Source organism: Delphinapterus leucas, chromosome 8 (genome assembly GCF_059928025.1).
Source record: "Delphinapterus leucas isolate spDelLeu-1000000601 "Yukka" chromosome 8, BTC_Dleu_Yukka2, whole genome shotgun sequence".
NCBI classification, from domain to species: Eukaryota; Metazoa; Chordata; class Mammalia; order Artiodactyla; family Monodontidae; genus Delphinapterus; species Delphinapterus leucas.
In genome coordinates this window covers 7,986,014-8,007,793 of record NC_143136.1, presented here as the reverse complement: position 1 = coordinate 8,007,793, position 21,780 = coordinate 7,986,014, and the positions used below count along the sequence as shown (strand labels likewise).

The 21,780-nt window shown below is 41.5% G+C and overlaps 1 protein-coding gene across 6 annotated transcripts in view; it reads left to right on the top strand.

The window, feature by feature from the left end:
- Nucleotides 1-21,780, top strand: part of DIS3L2 (DIS3 like 3'-5' exoribonuclease 2) — a 388,363-nt gene that overhangs the window by 208,542 nt on the left and 158,041 nt on the right. For all 6 annotated transcript variants that reach the window (XM_089916221.1, XM_089916220.1, XM_089916218.1 and 3 more), the window contains one exon: nt 20,262-20,341. In XM_089916221.1, the coding sequence (XP_089772347.1) occupies nt 20,262-20,341 (80 nt within the window). The remainder of the gene's footprint in view (nt 1-20,261; nt 20,342-21,780) is intronic.

Genomic DNA, 21,780 nt, shown 5'->3' with positions numbered 1-21,780 from the left:
ACAGATCAGAGCATAGAATACTTGCATGATGCAAGGTTAGTAAAGAGTTCTTAGACTTGGCACAAAAAAGCACAGTCCATATCAGGAAAGATAAATTGGTTCTCATTAAAATTAAAAGCTTTTTCTGTGGAAGACCCTGTTAAGAGTCTTTAAAATGAAAAGACAAGCTAGACTGGGAGAAAATATTGCAAACATATCCAACAAAGGATTAGTATCTACAGTACATAGAGAACCCTTAAAACTCAACAATATAAAAACAATCCAATTAGAAAATGGGCAGAAGACATGCTACAGATGGTAAATGCACAAACAAAAAGATGTTTAATATCATGAGCTACTAGAAAATGTGAATTAAGTCCACAGTGAAATACCAGTACATACCTATCAGAATGGCTAAAATAAAAGGAAAAACCAAAGTTGGTGAAAAGTTCCACACGATACCAAATGCTGGTGAGCATGCGGAGAAAGTGACTCATGCACACTTTGCTAGTGGAAATGTAAAATGGCACAGCCACTCTGGAAACACTTCCGCAGTTTCTTAAAAGGCTAAATGCAGCCATCATACAGCCTGCTAATTGCATTCCTGGGCATTTAGCCCAGAAAAATGAAAACTTATGGTTCACACGAAAACTTGTACACAGATTTTCATAGCAACTTTATTCATAACATCCCCAAACTGGGAACAACCCAGATTTCCTTCCATGTGTGAATGGTTGAACAAGCTGTGGTACACCCACATCATGGAATGATACTCAGCAGCAAAAAGGAATGGACTGTTGATATACACACAACAGCACAAATCTTCAGGAAATACGCCGAGTGAAAAAAGCTGGTCTGAAAGGTTTACATCTGTATGATTCTGTTGATATCACTTTTTAGGAAAGACGTATTTTGGAAACGGAGAATAGGTTTGTAGTTATCAGGGATTGAGGGAGGTAGGGCAGGTGGGAGTTGGGTATGATCATTATTAAAAGACAGTTTGAAGGATCCTTGAGATGATGATAGCTCTCTGTCTTGATTGAGGTGGTGCTTACGTGAACCTACACGTGATAAAATTGTTGAGAACTTCATGAGTACAAGATCAGTGCATTGTATCAATGTCAACGTCCTGGTTTGGGTGTTGTACTAAAATTTTGTAAGATTTTACCATTGGAAATTAGGTAAAAGGTAGATAGCATCTCTCTATTATTTCTTACCATTGCATATTCCTCAGCAATTATCTCTAAATACAAGCTTAGGTTTTTTTTAGTAAGAGCCACCAAGTGAACACAGAGGAGAAAATAATTAATTTTGCATGAGGAAACTTTGAAGCCAGGTAATCTTTGAATTTGGTCATGAGGGATGAATAGGATTTCCAAAGGCTTTTGTCTTATTATTATTTTAAAAAGAAGAAGAAGGGGGGATAAAAAAGCAATTAACACTGTTCCTGACATCCTCTAAGAAGACCTCTCAGGGGATATGTCTGTATGGCCCTTGAACTTGTGTCAGTAACCTTAGGCTGCGGTGAAATTCAGGAAAATCTGAGATTGTGAGTTAGAGGGCAAGAACAGAATGTTTAGATAGGGGAAGATGAGTAAAATTTGGACATTAAGTGCCTAGAATAACCAAAAGGAGATGTCCAGGAGGCAGAAAGCAAAACGAGCCTGGCACTCAGGAAAGAAGTCTGGGCTGCCGATACCTATTTAGGTGCATGAAGTAGTAGTTAAAGCCACAGAGTGAATGAATATACCTAGTAAGCCTACAGTCGGAAAAGGAAAGAGGACCAGTGATGGACTGTGAAGAACTCCAACGTTTAAAGGGTGGAAGCTTCTTAGGAGAAGGTGGGGAGTGGGCTGCAGAAGGGAAGATATTAGAAGAGTTAAAGAAAAAGGAAAGGCACAGTTGGCGATAAGTTCCAATCGAGGGTGAGCTGCCCTGTGCTCTGGAACAGAAGTCACTGCATTTGGTCATCAAGTCCTTTTCTTTGTCTTTTGAATATCTCATGAGTTGTTTCGTTGGCGTGATGAGAGCCAAAGCAGGCTGTAGTCAGTTGAGGGGCGAAGGGACGTGAAAACGTAGGGGTGCTAAGTGGAAACATCCCTTTCAAGGAGCTTTGCTGCACCAGAGGTGGTGAGAGGGAGCTTGACAGAAGCAGGGTCCTCAAGATGTTTTTGAGAATGAGGAGGATCGGAGCTTGCTGGCAGGCAGTGGGTAAGGCGCCGCACACATTTCTGGACTCCTCTTCGGAAATTGCCTTCAGAGCCTAAGGCACATTTTCAACAATGGCCAATCTTCATCTTTTGAGAATGCGTTTGAGTTTTGGAAACAGCCAAGTCAATTTAGAGCCAAGAGTGGTAAATCAGGTGGGTGATCAAGCTGGATAATACAACTTCAAAAAAAAATAAAGTATAATTATAAAGTAGTAAAACTGATTTTCTTGTGAAGCTCATGAATTGGCTTAGAAAGTAGTTCTTAAAGAATTCCAAAACCCTTTTGAGCAGTTGTGGCATTATGTGAATAAGTGTACAGAGTCCCTTTGTAACTTTCAGAGGAAGAGACTGGCGTGCATGGAAGTCCTGTTATATGTGTGAAAAAATTGGTTTTGTTACATATATTTACTCATACTGTGCAAATGTAAAGTTTCCCTATAATCTTTTTGCCTGAGAGGTGACCTAGTGGAATTATACCAAAGTTTGTATGTGGGAGAATCAAGAGTTTCAAATTGTGATTGTTTAAACAGTTCTCCTGTGGTCTTACAGATGTAATTAGAATTCCTAGGATAGGAGTGTTCCCACAAGCATAATAATACTTTAAATGTGTGTTCAATTATCCTTTTCTATAGCCATATTTAATCGTTCCTTTTTGAAATAGAGTTACTTTGAAAATATTAAATCACTAGCATAATCTTGACTGTTGGTCAGACCTGGGACAGTGCTGGGCATGTAGTAAGTACTCACTGGGTGTCCCTTTCCTGTCGTCTCTGCCTTGGGGCTTGATACACGCTGAGGACACACAAAGAGAAAGATCAGTTCCCTAGTAATAGATCATCTCCATTAATGTTCAGCCAAAAATATACAGGATGAAGAAAATTAACACATGTAAAAGTCTGAAGTTTGCATTTAGCTTTGTTGTTACTGTGGCAGATTTACATACACCAAAACACATATTTAATTGAGTGCACCTTTTATACCTCTTTATATGTTTACTTATTTTATACTTAAGGATTACCTTATTTAATCACTCAGACAATCCTGTGAAACAGTTGTCCCTGTTTTACAGGTGAAGAAACTGTGGCTCGGATGAGTGTAGTCACTTGCCCACGGTCACATGGCTGAGAGGGGCAAAGCTTGGACTTGAATTCAGTTTTGCAGTCTAGGAATCTCTTAACCACCATCTCCATGTTTCTCCACCTTAAACCCACACCCTTGATAAACATTTTTAAAAAATCAATCAAAAAAACACCAAATCAATCAAAAACACCACATACTTCCCCTCCCCATATTGAGAAAGGAGAAGTTAGAGCCTTCTTCAAAACCCTACTGGTCAAAAAATGTTATAGCATTGTACTTTGTGTAATTTGAGTTACAGAAGCAATCTTTCTAAAAATTAATTTTTTTTTGAAATAGAAACTTGAGGGACTTCCCTGGCGGTCAACGGTTAAGACTCTGCACTTCCACTGCAGGGGGCGTGGGTTCGATCCCTGGATGGGGAACTAAGATCCTGCATGCTGCACAGTGCGCCCCCCCAACCCCCCCTCCAAAAAATAGAAACTTGTTGTTGATACTCTGCCATGCCCTCCCTCTGCTTTCCAGCGCCTGGTGCCCCCAGGAGTGGGCAGGGTGGAAGCATCGGCTGTAACATCCTGTCATGGCTTGCTAACGAGAAAGCGTTAGAGAAAGCCACGACGAGTTAGCCATTCTAGGAAACTTCCCACAGCTGTTGCATTAATTAAGACTTTTGGTCCTGAATAACAGAAACCACTGGAGCTCACTTAAGCAGAAAGGGGAATTTGTTTTAAGGATCCTGCGATGACTCCCAGAATCCAAGGGCAGCGAACCCAGAAAGGCTTCTTCATCTCTGCCTCTCATGCTCTCTACACGTCGGCTTCCCTCATTCATACTGGCCTCTTTGGCTTCCTGCTCCTCAGTGGGATGGCTGCAACCTAAGAGCTGCCACAGTCACCCAGAGGGAGCCTGATATCTCTCTCCATCTTCTCCCCTCACATACTTTCCTCCTTCTCACACTCTCCCTTCTCTGTCCTAATTCCGAATTCTAGAGTGAGAATCAAGTTTGCCCTGCTTTGGGTTACATGTTGGTTTGGGAGAGGGAACGTCAAGACAGATAACAATCCACCACAGTTCTGTTCCCTCCTACCTTTATACATGATGCTACTGGTTATTTTTCTATCCCAGGAGTTTGAAAATTTTAAATGACCCTGATATCACAGGGGTGAAATACTAAGATGTAGGTTTTAGAGACAAATTTGGCTTGAATCATCACTCTGCCACTTACTAGGTATGTATTCTTGGGCAAGTTACTTAAATTCTCTGAGCCTTTCTTTCTTTACAAGTTAAAAGGAATGTACAGTTACTATATTTCTTATGAGGTCATGCAGGGGTTAAATATAACAACATGTAGAATGCTTACGCAGGTCTAGCATATACTATGCTTGATAAAATATTGCCCCTTCTTTCTTTCTGGTGAGCATTAAGACACATTGCCTTACCAAAAAGATGTTTGAGGTATATGTAGAGTACAAATCTCACACTGCCTTCTGCCCTCAAATTCTGTTCCCTCTTACCCCCTTTCTTTGGCCCCTTTTCACCTACCTTTGCATATGAGTATATTCATAGTCCAAAGGACTTGGGGTCTAAACCTAGAAAATTCTCTAGGGCCATATTCCCAGGCCATAGCTAGAGGTCCCGAGACATCATCTGAAGTGGAATCTACTCTCACAGATAGATGGTACTTCTGGTAAAGGGACTATTAGCTCTACCACAGCCCCAGTCTTTTCTCCCATGGTTAGAGTTGAAGGGGCCCACTTAAAGATTCAATTCAGTAAATATTTATTATCTTTACTATTTGCAAGACCCTGAAATAGGTATTGTTGGAATTGCAAAATATGTAATTGAAAGAAGTAGTTCTTTCCGTCAAGGAGAATAAAGTCTGAAAGAAGAGGAGATGGATCTACACAAGTCGCTAATTCAGGATGTTTAGTACAACTGGCTTACCAAGGCCCCATGTTAATGTGGACAAGTCATCTTAAGGAGGGTGGAAAAATCGTTTGAAGCCAGATCATGGAGGCTATTGAACGCCAAGCTGAGGACTGTAATGTCAGGATAGCTGGAAGCCAGTGAGGATTTTTGAGAAAGGAGCGTAATCTAATGCTGTATTTTAGGAACTTTATCCTGGTAGTCAAATGCTAAAGGATCTGAAAGGCAGGAGAGCAGGAGAGGAGGCTGGAGTCTAGCTGGGGAGCTGCTTCAGTAGGAAGCGAGGGTGGGATTATGAATTCGGGCCCAGTCCAAGACTTGGTAAAGACTAGAAGTTGGGGATTGGGCTGAGGTAGAGGGAGTATGCGGGGTGACTTGAACCCTGAAAGTGCAGGAAGAAGTGTAGACTGTAGATGGGGTCACCTGGGGTCCCTTGGGAGCTCCTCCTCTCCTGAAGATGGGGTGCGAGTGGAGAAGTAGCGCTCCATGTTTCACTGCACCCTGCGGCCAAGGGAGCGCCAACTGTAACTAAGGGTGCTGCATTAGAGCTTGACTTGCCCTGCCCACCTCATAGGGAAACTTTGTGGGTATTTGTTTTTTATAAATTTATTTATTTATTTGTTTGTTTTTATTTTTGGCTGTGTTGGGTCTTCATTGCTGCGTGCAAGCTTTCTCTAGTTGCGGCAAGCAGGGGCTACTCTTCGTTGTGGTGCGCGGTCTTCTCATTGCGGTGGCTTCTTTTGTTGCAGAGCATGGGCTCTAGGCGTGCGGGCTTCAGTAGTTGTGGCTCGCGGGCTCTAGAGCACAGGCTCAGTAGTTGTGGCGCATGGGCTTAGTTGCTCCGCGGCATGTGAGATCTTCCCGGGCCAGGGATCGAACCCGTGTCCCCTGCATTGGCAGGCGGATTCTTAACCACTGAGCCACCAGGGAAGCCCCTGTTTTTGTTTTTTTGAGAAAGGAAAACTAGATGAATTTCGGTACCTTATTTGGAAACTGTCTGGAGCAAACAGTAATTATGGACACATTTTCATCTGAAGTCTAAGTACTTAATATTAAAATCAGCCAGGAAGTCATTAGCAGGCTGCTTTTTTTTTTTTTTTTTAAACTGTAGAATCCCCTCTGTGAACAATGAAACAGAATTTTGGCCCCAAAATAATATTTAAAAGACATACAAGACTGGAGTTTGCTTTCCCCATTAGTGAGAAGAAAGAATTTACACTGTTTAATAACAGAGTCCCTGATCATCTTAAAATATAGCTGAAATTTATTTTGACATTTTTGTTTGATTATATTGGTGGTGTTTTTTTCAGCAGCAAATTTAATAAAAATGCTGGTATGTATTTCTTAAACAAGTCTCTCAGCTCACTAAACTGAGACTCACTTTCTAATGCTCTCAGTACTTTGCAGAGCCGTGCAGGGTCTAATAAGGCTCATTCATGGTGCTTTAATCATGCTCTTAATAAAAAACAGTCATTTGGGGAATACGTTTTCCAGGCAGTTTCCTTGCCCCCTGGGGGAAATATTTTGAGGCCTCCCAGTGACCATGGGATTAAAAGTCTTGACAGGGAAGTCCTAGAATCCTTCAAGAACTAGACCTTTGAAAGATTCATTGTTACGGACTCTCCCTTTGAAAGAGACCACTTTATCTTACTCCTAAACATCTATAGGACAGACATAGCACTTTCTGAAAAGAAATTCTGGGTGATGTGGAAGAACGAACGTATGTAGGTAATCCAGTACGGGTAGTGTGTGATTTGAAGAATGATAGTTCCATTTTCATGGTTGCCATAACGATCACACAGTTGTGCAAAAAATGTGTATAGCTTTTGTAGACGGGAGCTGGCACCATTGCAATGATTCTTCTCGTATCAGAACAACTGTTTTCAGATCTGAAAAATAGGGGTGGCTTAACCCTTCCCCAGTTAGCTCAGCATGCTCCCTGAGAAGGCTCTTTGGATCTCTGGGGCTGTTGAAATGTATTCACCACTTACATTTGCATTTTAGCCTGATAAATGGATTGAGAATTAAGGATGATGATCCTTCCAACAGCAGGTTCTGAATTCCTGGCTTGGGAATTCAAAGGATGAGAAAAAAAAATGCTGTTCCTCAGATAGAAGTGTAGGAGAGATGTCTAGACATAGTTAATTCCTTGACCTTGTGACTATTCTTAATTCCGTCCACTAGAATTTAAATCCATTAAATACTGGCCTTTACCATTGTGTTTAAGTCTCTGATAAAGTCATATTAAAGTTTGATTACATTTTCTGTTTTATTTTAATACATTCATTATGTCTGTTCTGGAAATTGCAAAGCAAATTTAATAGCATAGTCTTTTAAAGTGAAAATATATCTATTCATGTTCCCTTTTCGGCTACTTTTCCTATCTTTGGGTACCCATTCCAAAAGAAAGTACTTGGGACTTGACTTTCTCTGACATACTAAAGAATATCCATTTGGAAAAAACTTGATGTCAGAACTCTGTATGTGGATTTTCAGGTTGAGGGTGAAAGGTTGTCAGATTTGGGTTCGGTACCTAAAAACGAAGTCATTGACAACTTAGTCAACCACAGAGAAACTTTTCTCAGAGAAATTTGGGGGTAATTAGTAGTTCAGCAAAAATGCTTCTGGGGTGTTTAAATCTTAAGATAAAGTATGGAACTAAGGGTACGTAGAAGAGATGTCAGCTTCCATTTGAAATAAAACTTCTTGGCTTGTTTACTTCTTTTAACACCTTCTCTTTTGAATTCCTGTTCCATTAAATCAAAGTTCTGCAGTTCTGTGACCTTAGGCAAATTACTTAATCTCTCTGAGCCTCGGTTTCCCCATCCATAAAACAAGAGTAAAAAATAATACCCACCATTATTATAATTCTAAGAGAATCACCTTTCAAGAGATTCTAGGAGATGTAGAAAAAAAGTGTTTTTAACGAGAGCAAGATTTCCCATATATTGAAGTGAAGACCTCTAATATGTTAATACTCTGCGAAGATTTTGCACATAGGAGAACTTTTTATGTCTAAACTCTAAACATTATATTTAGAGGCTTAGATATTTGATCCCTCTGTGGGAACATTTCCTGTAAGCTTACTGCTACTTCATTTTGTCCGATTTTAAAACTTATTTTATATCAGTCAGTGTTCTTCTAGCCTGTTTTAAAGTAATCCCAATGTGATATTTTAAATCTGGGTCATAGGAAGACTCTACTACCCAGAGGTAAAAGAAGAGAGAGAGATGTTCAGAGAGTGCTTCGGGTAGAAGGACTTTCTGGGCGCCATGGGACTCGGCTGCTCTCATTTCTCCCTTAGGCGTGCAGAGCTGCATTCTGAACACCTGCGAGCCTAGGTTTAAGACTTCTTGGACAGGAAATAAAAGAGAGCAGAGGCCAAGCCATTCGTATCTACATATAAACTCTCTTGGTTGAGTTGTGCCCAGCAGTTCGGGGCCTTCAGGTAAACTAACTTGGTGGCTTCCAGGCCTTTGCTGTAGCTCTTCCTTTTGCCCAAGTCCTTCTTTCTCCATAAAGCCCATGGCTCACTCCTCACCTCCCTCAAGTCATCTTCAAGTGGCATCATCTCATTGAGGCCTCTGCTGACTACCCTATTTATAACTGTAGTCAGCACTTCCAACCTCCCTTGCTCTGTTCTAATGTTTCTTTTCTTTTTCCTCCACAGCACTTAATTATAATACTGTTTATTTTCTATCTTCTCCCCCACTAGAATGTAAGTGGACAGGATTCTTCGTTCTCAAATGTGTCGCAGACACCTAGAGCAGTAAATGTCTGTAAATATTGAATGAAGGAATTCTGGCCTTCTTTCTCTTAACCTCTGATACCTTCACATTGACATTGTACTGCTTCCTACAACTTCAATTTGTGCTTGACACAAAATAAGTGAAAATTTATGAAAAGAGCTACAATTACACATAGTTTTCAGCCATTTAGAACAAGAAAGGGATGGGCCTATTTCTTGGGAAAATTCATGACTGCAGGATTGCATGGCGAAAGAGGGATCCAGCTAATTCTTTGTGGCTGCAAAGGGCTGAATTGTGAAGTTTCTCAGAATCAGATTTCAGCTCAGCTTATAAAGGTACTTTCCAATAGTTCGGGCTCCTGTCTGAAATTGAATGGCCTGCCTAATAAGTCAGTGACTTATCCCCTTATCCTGAGTACTCAAGATGTGGGTTGATCTGTGTGATTGATTCTGGTTCGGAGACATTTGGGGGATAAGATTTGGACTAGGGTGAACTCTGAGGAACTTCCAACTCTGTCGATTCTATGATTCTGGCCACTGAACTGATACGGAGTAATTTCCAGGATTTATTGTTAAGTGAAAAAGCAAGTTGCAAGAGAGAATTTATAGGATTCGACTGTTCGTGTTAGAAAGAAGAGAAAATGAGAAAAAATATATATCAAAAAGAAAGCAGAAATGCAAAAAAGAATAAACCAGAAAATGATGAAATAGTTATCTCTGGGGGGTAGGAATAAGGTAGGATAGAGATGAGAGTAAGACTTCTCTCAGTATACTTTAACTTTTGAACCATTTAAATATTCAACAATAAAATTAAATTCAAAAGGAAATAAAAGCAAAATCTCTAAAATCGACATAAGACAATAACAAATGGTACTAATGTTTATCAAATGTATAGCATTACTACACAGAGAAAAAAAGGATTCAGGTAACTTTTGGGCACTATGCTTTTTGAGCACTTTGTACATCCTTAGTGACTATATTCTAACGATAAAACTCCAAAGAAATCTTCATAGATACTTGGTTGCTAGTGGATACTGGGATTGTATTTCTGAAACTGTTTTAAATATTGAAGCCATTGGGAGCTGAGGCTCTCAGTGGAAGAATAAAAATATAAATATAGAATGAGGGAAGAGGAGCAAGACCTCTGTAGTATTAGAGTTCAGTTGGAGGTGTAAATGTGACTCACGACTTTTAAGCAGTATATTAGGTTGAGCCACAGGAAATTGCCAGTTTTAGGCTGTAACTAGTCAAATATCAACAATTTCATACGATTTAACTCAGTATTTTCTAATTCAGCTCACTAAAAGGGCCTAGAAGTAATGACACCTGAGTAGTAATGAGCATAGCGATCTAGAGCCCTGTGTTGGTTTCTACATAACGTTCATTCCCCACTGAAAGAAACCTGGGCTCCTTAGGGACATGGTGATTATTAGCCTGGGCAGGAAATGTATAAGGTGAGCCTGAAATAATTACTGTGCCAAACAGCACAGAAGTGCTCCAAGACTTGTGGAGACACATTGCAAGGACGCAGGGGATCACTTGAAAGGGCCTCCACCAACCTCATTTGGGACAATTTGAGTATCAGAAAGAATAGTAATGGTAATGGATAATACATTTAATTTTTTTTAAGTCAGTGAATCTGTAATAATACTCAAAAAGAAACCAAAAACGAACAAACAACAACAAAGTAGGGTCAGTGCAGGGAAAGCTCTTGACAGAAGAGTCAGCTCATAAATACAGACAGTAGTATAGGATTAGAAAATCACCATTTTACAACTTGCAAAGTTATGATTGATTCAGGCAAAAAGCATCAGTGGAAGCTAGAATCACTGGCTGAAAGGTTCTTTGAGAGCAGGATATTCACATGATCTAAAAGTCTTATTCCACAGATTACTTATTAATTATAAAGAGTAAAAGGTAGCCTTATAATAGAAAGCTCTGGCTATTAGCACCTTAGCAAATCACATCTGGCAACCTCACAGTCTGTGCCTTCTGAAGGAATGCAGTACGAAGTGCACACTATCCCCTGTGAAGTATTCACGGCAAAAGTTCACCGTGAATCTAGTCAAGACTTAAAACCTAACTTTCTGTTTGTTGGAAATTCAGAGAGGATTAATTTTGCCACGTTTGATTTATTTCTGTCCTTTCCTCTCTTTCTCCTTCCATGAGGAAACAAGCTGATAAATCTAGAACGTGAGACATTCTACAAGACAACTGGCCTGGACTCTTCAAAAAAACAAAAGCAGTGTTACATTTTTTAAAAATAATAAATAAAGATAGAGGAATTCATATACATTAAACAGACTAAAGAGACATGACTACCAAATACTGTGTAAACCTTGATTAGAGCCTAGATCAGGAGGAAAACAATTTTGTGAGACAATTGAAGACATTTAAATATGATCTGTAAATTGGATAGAGGAAATTAATCTTAACTGTGGTGGTGGTAGTATTCTGGTTCTGTAGAAGAATGCCTTTATTCTCAGAAAACACATGCAAAAGAATGGAGGGGTAAAGTATCATGATCTGTACTACATAATTTAAAATAGTTCAGATGTAAAAAAAAAAAAAGCTAGATATATGAAGGGAGGAACAGAGGGAGGAGAAAGATAAAGCAAATATGTCAAAGTGTTGACATTTGATGAATCTTAATGAGAGGTATATGAGTGTTAATTTTACTATTCTTTAAATTTTCCTGAAAGTTTAACATTTTTCAGAATGAAAATTGAGGGGAAGAAAGTTAATTTTAACATATTCTCTAAGTTTAAACCGTGGCTTTCCTGGCCCATGCCGTGGCCTCTGGCTCCCAGGGTACCAGGCCAACCTTGTCCTGTGACCTCTGCTCCAGGGTGTCGTTTTTTTGAAGTATAAAAAGAGGCACAGAATGGAGAGAGGTTCAGTGAGTGGGTGAGTAAATGAATATAACAAGGGAGACCATTTTAGTCATTTCTGATTCCGTTCTCATCTTATCACAGTCCTTTGGAAAGTAACCTAATCACTACATTCACTTGGTCTAGAATTTTGCTAAAGCTTGAGGTAGACCTTTGGTGGACCCTGGATTAAAAACCCCTAGCTGGGTGAAAAGAGCCTGCCCAGAGCATTGCCTCCGTTCTTTCTGTTCTCTCTATGGCCTCCTGTGTGTCGTTTCATCACTATGGGGAAGTGGAGGGACAGATGGACCAAGATCTCCTTCTGCTTTAAATAGACCTCAGTCTTTTTCTGTTCTGAAAAATCTGTGGTTTGTGTCAGACTTTTTAGCATCTGTTGTGGCAGTAGAGCTGAGTGATAAGAGTATTAACATACCCACAGCTGCCATCAGAAAAAATAAACGGTCCAGCCCTGCTGCACTAAGGGGCGCTGATTCAGGTTCGAATGATGCTCCCTGCTCCATGGCCTTCGAGAGGAGAGGTCGGCGCATCCCTGAGGAAAGTCAGTGTGAAAGGGAAGCTCAGACGAGTTCAGCATCTGACTTGGCTGGTTCATCTTAGCACCCATCTGGCTGGACTCCCCGCATGGTGCTCCGTAGAGACGCATCACATGGTTGAGTGCTCCAGCTTTTTAGTTACTTTTCCTGCTCCAGTTTATATAAAATTATCTGGTTTCTATATAAACTCTGATACCATCTAATCTAAGAAAGTGGTAAAAAACTGTACTCTTTATCCTCCTAAAGTTATTTCTTAAATATTTTCCATCCCCTTTCACCCATTCGCCATCATTGACCCAGATCCTCCTCACCAGAATTGCTTGTGAGCAAGGAGACAAACCCAGAGTCACGGACAGAGGAGGGCCTCTATAAATTTTGTTAGTCTGGAATTGGTCCCTGAACCACAGTTTGTAAAACACTGTTTTATGAGAAAAGAAGATGGGATGAAGACAGAAAAGGACACCCTTGGAAACAATAACACTGTGGTGTGACCACAGGGTTGGATGCCAGGCGGTCATGAGTTCTAATCCTAAATGTATTTCCCAAGTCACAGTGGCAAAATTGAATGGAAAAGTGCTAAAGAGGCCCCTTTGGTGATTTTTTTCATTCACGTATCCATCAGCTATTCATTACATGTGTGCCTTCAGTGTGCTGGAAGAGATACACAGATAGGTCAGGATCAGAGCCAGACCTTGAGGAGCTCTCAGCCTTGTCACAGTGATGAGACATGTCCATAAGTAACCGTCAGCATGCCAGGGGTAGTGGTCAGCGCCATTGAACTAGGGCAGGTTGCAGGCATGGGCAGGGCAGCTGGGGGAGAGGCAGCTTCTACTCTCTGGAGCCATGAAGGTTCCCTGGAAAAAAGATGGCATTGCAGCCAGGCCTTTAAAAGTGGTAGGTCTTAGACACTGGAGATTGGTGGGATAAATGTCCTAATGTTGGGAACAGCACGAACAGTGTTTCAGGAACCAGAGGGTGTAGAGAAAAGTTTGTCATACTAGGTGCACGTTGGGAGTGTGCAATCTGACTAGAAAAATGCAGGCCAGGGCCATATCATGAAAGGCTTTGAATTCTAAGCTGAGTTTCTATTTTAGTCAGTAAGGAGTTGAGGAAGGCTTTTTTACCAGGCACATGCTTTAAGACGATTAATCTGGCAGTAGCCATGACCTTGGGAGAGCAATTTCTGTGATGTCGTAGGGGCCATGGCCGAAATCCAGTGAGGTGAATGGTGACAACGTGGTGAGTAAATGTTGCTGTGGAGACTAGACAGCTGCCTCCAGCTGCAAGGAGGTAGAGATGTTGGTCCCCTGAGGAGGAAGAGGACGCAACGTCAGAGGAAGGGTGTGTGAGTGACAGAGGAACAGAAGTTCTTTCTGTGCTTTTGTTATTCCCTGGGATTCTTGGCCAGGTCATAATGGATTATAGAAGGCTTTTAGTTATTCTTCACGTGTTCTTTTCTCGGACCAATGGCTTTGAGTAAAACAATCTTCGAAGTTTTCTGTCCCTTTAAAAAGTTCGACTAAGCCCTTCAGTCACGTGCCTTCAGAAATTTTGGTTACATAACGCTGCTCTGAATTGGAATTCTGCAGCCTCATGCACTGGAGCCTCATTCTTTCCCTCCCCCACCTGGCACTTTATTTTCTGTGGGTCAGGGTTAGTAGCTTCTTTCTAACCATTGTTGCGGAACTCTTTAAATATTTGGTCTCACAGGTTCTAAAAGCTGGCAGGCCAGGCTGCTCCCTGCAGGTTGTGAGACCAAAGCCTTCCAGAAAAGGAGCCAGTAAAATCCCAAAAGCATGTTAACGGAGTGTAACTGCTGCATGGAGCACTGCCCCTGTGGGGCCAGGCTCCCAAGTGCTGAGGCCAGCAGCCCGCAGCCACTGTGGCCCATGACCAGAAGGAGCCCTCATGCACCACATCGTGGCTGCTTCGTAATTGTGGTGATGACAACAGATTAAATCACTGGCTCTCAGCACTGAGGACTGGGGTTTGTCAGGGTCACTCACTGTTCCCTTGCTTCTCCCAATTTTCCATAGCGAGAGAGCAAGTTTGGAGTCCACTGCTACAAATACTTGCTGGGAGCTCTCCAAGTTTTACTCTGTCTAGAAGTTAGTTCTCTTAGTAGCCTATACTGAATGTCCGTCTGTCTTCCAGCATCCCCTCAACACATGATTCTGAAATGTAACTCCTCAATATATGTGTGTATGTTTTTGTACCCTGGTTTGTTTGGTTTTTTTTAATGATTTAAGGCCACTTGCAGATATACATATAATGCAATGAATAATTTTTAAATTCGGCTACAGGGCAAAAGGGTTATATGAATAGGAAAATGAGGTACACCCAGGATAAAGGTTAGTTCACAAAGTTCAAAATACAAATAAGATCCTCTGGAAACAGATCACACATGTTTTTCTGAGTTTCCTAGCAGGCAAAGCAAAGAAGGAAACTTAAAAGGATAAAATTCACATATGTGTAAGGTACAAGCACACCATCAGCTCAAGAGAAGAAGAGCGAGTCCTTGCACTGCATAAACTTGCTCCTGAAGTGCTCGTGAAAGGGGCACCGAGTGAGCAACCGAGCAAGGCCCTCATCAGCTTCCCTGCAGCAAATAGCATAGAACACTTGTTTGACTTCTTGCAGTATTCCATGGGGTAGGCTTGGTGCTAAGGCCCCATGTGAGAAGGACTCCACGGGAGGCCTGTGCAGGGTGTTTCAGTGTAGTTTATCACCTTTCAAAGGTGTCTGGGAGATTCTGTGCCACAAAAAAAGTGCCAAGATCAAATGGGTCTGGCAAGAACTGTGTGATACCAGCATACTGAAGGCTCTGAGAAGTCCTACTATTAAAAAATTGAGACTTCCCTGGTGGTGCAGAGGTTAAGAATCCGCCTGCCAATGCAGGGAACACAGGTTCGAACCCTGTCTGGGAAGATCCCACATGCCATGGAGCAGCTAAGCCCGTGCGCCACAACTACTGACCCTGCTCTCTAGAGCCCACGAGCCACAACTCCTGAGCCTGCGTGCCACAACTATTGAAGCCTGCTCGCCTAGAGCCCATGCTTTGCAACAAGAGAAGCCACTGCAATGAGAAGCCCACGCACCACAACGAAGAGTAGCCCCCACTCGCTGCAACTAGAGAAAGCCTGTGCGCAGCAACGAAGACCCAACACAGCCAAAAATAAAATAAATTAAATTAATTAATTAAAAAAAGAAAAAAAATTGGCTCAGCATTTACCAAACTGATTTAATCACAAGACCTTTTTAAAAAAATTAAAACACTTACTGGGAAACACTGATCTAAAACAGGGATCAGCAAACTGTCTCCTAAGGGTCAGATAGATACTTTAGCGTACTGTCCCTGTCAAAACTACTCCACTCAGCTCTGCCATTGTATCCAAAAAGCATGAGTGTATTCCAATAAGGCTTCATTTATGTATACTAAAATTCGAATTTCGTATAATTTTCACGTGTCATGAAATAATATTTTTCTTCTTTTTTTTTTCAATCATTTAAAAAGACAGAAACCATTCTTAGCCTGCAGACCATTCAGAAACAGGTGGCAGGCCCAATTTGGTCTGTGAGCTATAGTTTACTGACCCCTGATCAAAAATAATGTTTGGATGGTATGTCTTCCAGCAAGTTTCCCTGAGTACCATTCCTCAGAGTTGTTTTATTTTTATATTATTTTTTGTGTGTGGTGGTTAATTTTTTTTTAATTTTCAAAAAATTTTATTTTACTTATTTTTATACAGCAGGTTCTTATTAGTTATCTATTTTATACATAGTGTATATACGTCAATCCCAATCTCCCAATTCATCCCACCACCCCCGCCTCTCCCCCCTTGGTGTCCATACATTCTCTATATCTGTGTCTCTATTTCTGCCTTGCAAACCGGTTCATCTGTACCATTTTTCTAGATTCCACATATATGCGTTAATATACGATATTTGTTTTTCTCTTTCTGACTTACTTCATTCTGTATGACAGTCTCTAGGTCCATCCACGTCTCTACAAATGACCCAGTTTCATTCCTTGATGAGTAATATTCCATTGTATATATGTACCACATCCTCTTTATCCGTTCATCTTTCGATGGGCATTTAGGTTGCTTCCATGAGCTGGCTATTGTAAATAGTGCTGCAGTGAACATTGGGGTACATGACTCTTTTTGAATGATGGTTTTCTCTGGGTATATGCCCAGTAGTGGGATTGCTGGGTCATATGGTAATTCTATTTTTAGTTTTTTTAAGGAACCTCCATACTGTTCTCCATAGTGGCTGTATCAATTTACATTCCCACCAACAGTGCAAGAGGGTTCCCTTTCTCCACACCCTCTCCAGCATTTGTTGTTTGTGGATTTTCTGATGATGCGCATTCTGACTGGTGTGAGGTGATACCTCATTGTAGTTTTGATTTGCATTTCTCTAATAATTAGCGATGTTGAGCAGCTTTTCATGTGCTTCTTGGCCATCTGTATGCCTTCTTTGGAGAAATGTCTATTTAGGTCTTCTGCCCATTTTTGGATTGGGTTATTTGTTTTTTTAATATTGAGCTGCATGAGCTGTTTATATATTTTGGAGATTAATCCTTTGTTGATTCGTTTGCCAATATTTTCTCTCGTTCTGAGGGTTGTCTTTTTGTCTTGTTTATAGTTCCCTTTGCTGTGCAAAAGCTTTTAAGTTTCATTAGGTCCCATTTGTTTATTTTTGTTTTTAGTTCCATTACTCTAGGAGGTGGGTCAAAAAACATCTTGCTGTGATATATGTCCAGAGTTGTTTTAATTTAGACTTTTATGTTTCTGGCTTAAGAGCAGATTTTCTTAAAAAAGTGTAGTAGAGGATTGGTTTGAGTGCTTACAGGCTAGTCTAAGGTTTTTCTCAGAAACGATGTGTGGGCCCTCTCAAAAATGACATTTGCAAACTAATAGTTGAAGCCTTAAAGTTTTACTGTGTCACACATGGCTGAATTGATTTGAGGCTGGAAGTGTTTTAATGGGCATTATTATTCATTCATAGAAATAAAAGTCTCAAAACACCCAGAGACATTTGATTTTAAGAAAATATAACTTCTCACTCAACTCTCCATGTAAACCAGTAAACTGTGGCCCCCATCAAACTAAGAGTATTTTTTATTTTAACTTGAGGAACGTTCTTTCAGTTTCTTATGTTGTCATTATGATGGTTGATGGAGAACCCAAACTTTCCCACCACCAAGTCTAACATTTCAGCTTCAGTTCAACGGGTATTTATTGAGTACTCAGGATATACAGTGCATTTTGCTGGCTTCTATGGGGGATACAAAGAGGAACAAGAAGCAGACAGCTCCCTCTTTACCTTATGAATCAAGTTCAGGATCCTCACCAATTTAGAGCCCATTACCATGGTATCAGGATTAATTTCACTTCCTTGTCTCTTCCTGTCAGCATGCATGCATTCATTCATTTAACAAACATTTGTGAGTTGCAACCTCTGTTCATAGCACTGTAACACAAAGCCCTCCAAGAGCGTGCTTTCCAGGGTACATCGGTGTTTCTCTTTTCCTCTGGCACTCTTGTGTAATTACAGTTTCTTTTACATAGTGAAACATTATTTCTTTATCTCCTGAGACCTCAGCATTTATGTTCCCCACACTGTATGTGCCTATTCTTGAGATGTTTAGTGAGAAGAGTGAATCTTCTGGTGAAGCACCCTTCCTGGGACTGTGCTCTAAGTGCTCTTTTCCCTTCACCTGAGTGGCACCCACCTTTCCCTGTCCCCTTTTCTTGGTGTACCAGTGAGTATATAGTTTTACCAGATTCATCATTTTAAAGCTGTTAGCTGTATTAAGCAATAGGAGTCTGTAAGATTGTTGAATATCCTTATAAGCATTATTATGTATCTGATTATTTTTTGATTGGAGGAGATTTTATACAGTGTTAATTTTTTCCACTTATAATAGTAATACTAATCATAGTGCGAATTTGAAAAATATGGACAAGTATAAAGGAAAAATATTAATCCATAATTCTACTACCCATCAACCAATTCTATTAACAATCTTTTTTTACTTTCCTTGATTCAGAAATCACATTTAAAATTTTTAAAAATTTAATAAACAGTAAAATTGACCTTTATTTGTTGTACAGTTCTTTGAATGTTGACACATGTAGGTTCACGTAGCCACCACCACAATCAAGATACAGAAAAGCTCCATTCCCTCAGAACAAGCACCCCTTTTTAATCCCACCTTCCCCAAGCCCTGAAAATCACTTATGTCTCTGTTATATAATTTTGTCTTTTTGAGAATGTCATATAAATGGAATCATAGACTATATAAGCTTGTGAGAGTGGCTTCCTTGACATAATACCTTTGAGATTCATCCAAGTTGTTGCATGTATAGTAGTTTGTTCCTTTTTGTTGCTCAGTGGTATTCCATGGTGTAGATGTACCATAGTTTAGTTATCCATTTATCCACTTACCATTTAAGAGTCTTTTTTAAAAAAACATCTTGACATTTCTGAAATCCTGAAGTACTTTAAAATCAATGTATATATTTAACGTGCTCGGGGTTTTTGTTTCCCCAAAAAGCTATTATTGAATTGATAGTGTGTCCTAGAATTAATACTGTCTTAGAATCAAGGTATTATGGTGGTGAGATGATCAGTGTGGAGGATCAGAGAGGGCTGGTGAAGGGTTATCAGGAATAAGGGAACTGAACAGTAAGGGGACAGGTAAAGGAAGGCCTCGAGAGGTTTGCAGCCCGGCGCCCAGAGCTGCTTGGCAGCCTGTGAGGGCTTTGGGGAAGTTTTGAGCAGAAGAGCAACATAGGAAATAAGACTTTAAGAACAAAGCCAACTAATTGTGGTGACTTCCAGGATGTCCACCATCATGAGTGTTGATGAGGCGGGAGGGGACCGGGGAATGGCAGCAGTGGGGCTGATAGTACTGGAGGGAGTGGAGGAAGAACTTGAGGAGAGTGCAGTGGGGGCAGGGAGTGCTGACTAGAGAGCCTGTGTGTGGGGAAGGGAGGGTGGTTCCTGCTAAACACCCTGACTTCCAGGCCAGTGCCCCAGAAGACGGGGCAGGAGGTGTGGAGAACTTAGGACCGACTGCCCAAATCTTAGTTATTTATATGGTGTGAATGGGTAGGTTGGGTGGGTCATGTTATTTGGGAAATTCTAAAGCAAAATGAGAACGTCCAGGGGCTTCACAGATTAAGAATGAGGTGTGCCTAGGGATACTGTGTGGAGATAAAGAGGCATAGGGTGTACTCAATTATGTGAGCCTGGATGAAGTATATGATTATTTCATGGAAATAAACTGTGATTAGGGCCATTTCCAAGTAGAATGGCATCATGGCTGATTGTATGGGCCCAAAGTTTTCTGCACAACCTATTCTTGAGTCCCATCTCCCTGTGTCACAAGCTAGACGGTTTATTCTTTGGCACACCCCACTTTTGCAAGATAGGAGAAGGAGTAGTAAATCATCCTCATATGATCCTTGAAGGACAGGTTCCCATCAGCCACTGAGGAAGAGGGAGGCAAAAGAAAGAACTGACTGTTGGAGAGTAATTTGCCAAAGGGACTTGCCCCTCTTGTCAGGTAACTTCTTGGGAAGCCCCATTCATGGAAGCCGCCTCACTTCCACCCGCTCACACCTGTTCTAACTCAGGATCAAGGAGAAGTAGGGGCCAGTCAGCAGAGAGAAAGAGAAAGACACTCAGAGACAGTACGGAGCCTTGTTATCTTCCCCCAGTTTGCATTTTATTAAAGATCCCCTGTTAGACAAGAGAGAAGTTACTCCCCACTTTGTCTACCGTTTATACATTTGCAAAAGAGCCGTTCTTTAAAGCTGTACTACAGTGGGGTAAAGTTTCTGTTATTTGTGGCCTTGCTAATTATGTCTTCAATCTTCCCTAGAAAAGACTGTGTCTTCACCATCGACCCATCAACTGCCCGAGACCTCGATGACGCCCTCTCCTGCAAGCCCGTCGCTGACGGTAGGATGGAATCTTCTCTCCCCCTCTAGGTGGCAGGCAGCGGGCACCCCTGTGTGGCCACCCTGGCTGCCGGGTACTCCCTGAACTTGCCGTAGGCCCCTGAGCCTACACAGCATGCGACCTAGAGATTGTGCTCCTGACCGACTTCAGTGAGCGTGAGAATAAGAAACGTCCTCTTGCTAGGACCCTTCTCGGGCCTCAGGAGGGACAGCAGTGAGGGCAGAAGAACTAATTTCAGGCCCGGCCCTGCAGGAGGCTCCAGTGAGGGCATAATGTGTTAAAGAAGGCCCCTAAGCTCTGCTTCGGAGAAGCACAGAGTTTTTTTTACCTGAATTGAACGACACACTGGGGTGATTCAAGGGGTGCTGTCCAAAGACGTGCTCAGCAGAGGCGGCAGGAACACCTCCCCTGAGGAAGCCCCTCACGGCCTGAGCTGGAGAAGCTTGCTCTGCCCCGCGTAGGTCTTCATCTGTCCAGCAAATTGCAGAAGGCAGCTGTTAGAGGCTCCTGAAACATTCTTTGGGGATGGAGCCAGGAAGGAAAAAGTGGGATTTGATGCTACTGGTCTTTGAAAACTATCATAGCAGGAGGGGGAAATGTGTGAGGTGTGAGAAGAGCAAACCCTAGCCATGCCCTTCCTAATGCCCCTCCAGATGAGCCACTTAGAGTCTGGAGCTGCTTCCTGCCCCTCACCGGGGTGGGGTCTGGTGACTGCTGTGGCTTTAGTTATTCTCCGATATGGCTTTGGCACTAACGTGGCCTTTGATGGCTTGCCCATGACGGTATGCAATCTTGCGGCTTCAGTCTCCTGCACAGTGTTGGTGGCCCAGTGGCCTGGTCTTGGCAAACACTGCACAGATGTTCACATATTCCATTAATGCAAAACTTCATGGGCTCAGCGTGTTGTCTCTTCTCCATAAAAGACAGTGAGGCTCAGTAGATACAAAGCTGAGAGACAGAAAACATCACTGCCCAGAAATGCTTTCATCTTCTTTTAGTGAGTCTTCCTTGAAACTGTGGGCAATTGTGCTCAGTGTTTTCAACTAAAGAAAATTGAAAGGAAGATAAAGCATAAAGAGAGAAAAGTTCCCACGGAAATTTCAGAGGAATTATATATTTTTTAAATCTAAACTTTAAGCAGCCTACTTAAAAAAGCAAATACTACGTTGGTTTCTTATATCCTGAGCAATCTTTGCTGCATGGAGAGGCTTGGGCATATCACTCTCACATCCACTTCTCTGAGTCCCAGTTGAAAAGTGCCCCCCCACCCCCGGCAGAAAGCCAGGTGACACTGGACCTCACTTCCTGTATTTCCTTTCTCTCCAGCTTCATAGCCCTGCTCTGTTTGTAGCCTAATGCTTGGAAACAGTTGCTACATTTATTTTGGCACGTCTATAGTCGTTAATGGTGGAAGGGTAGGCCTAATCCCTGTTACCCCA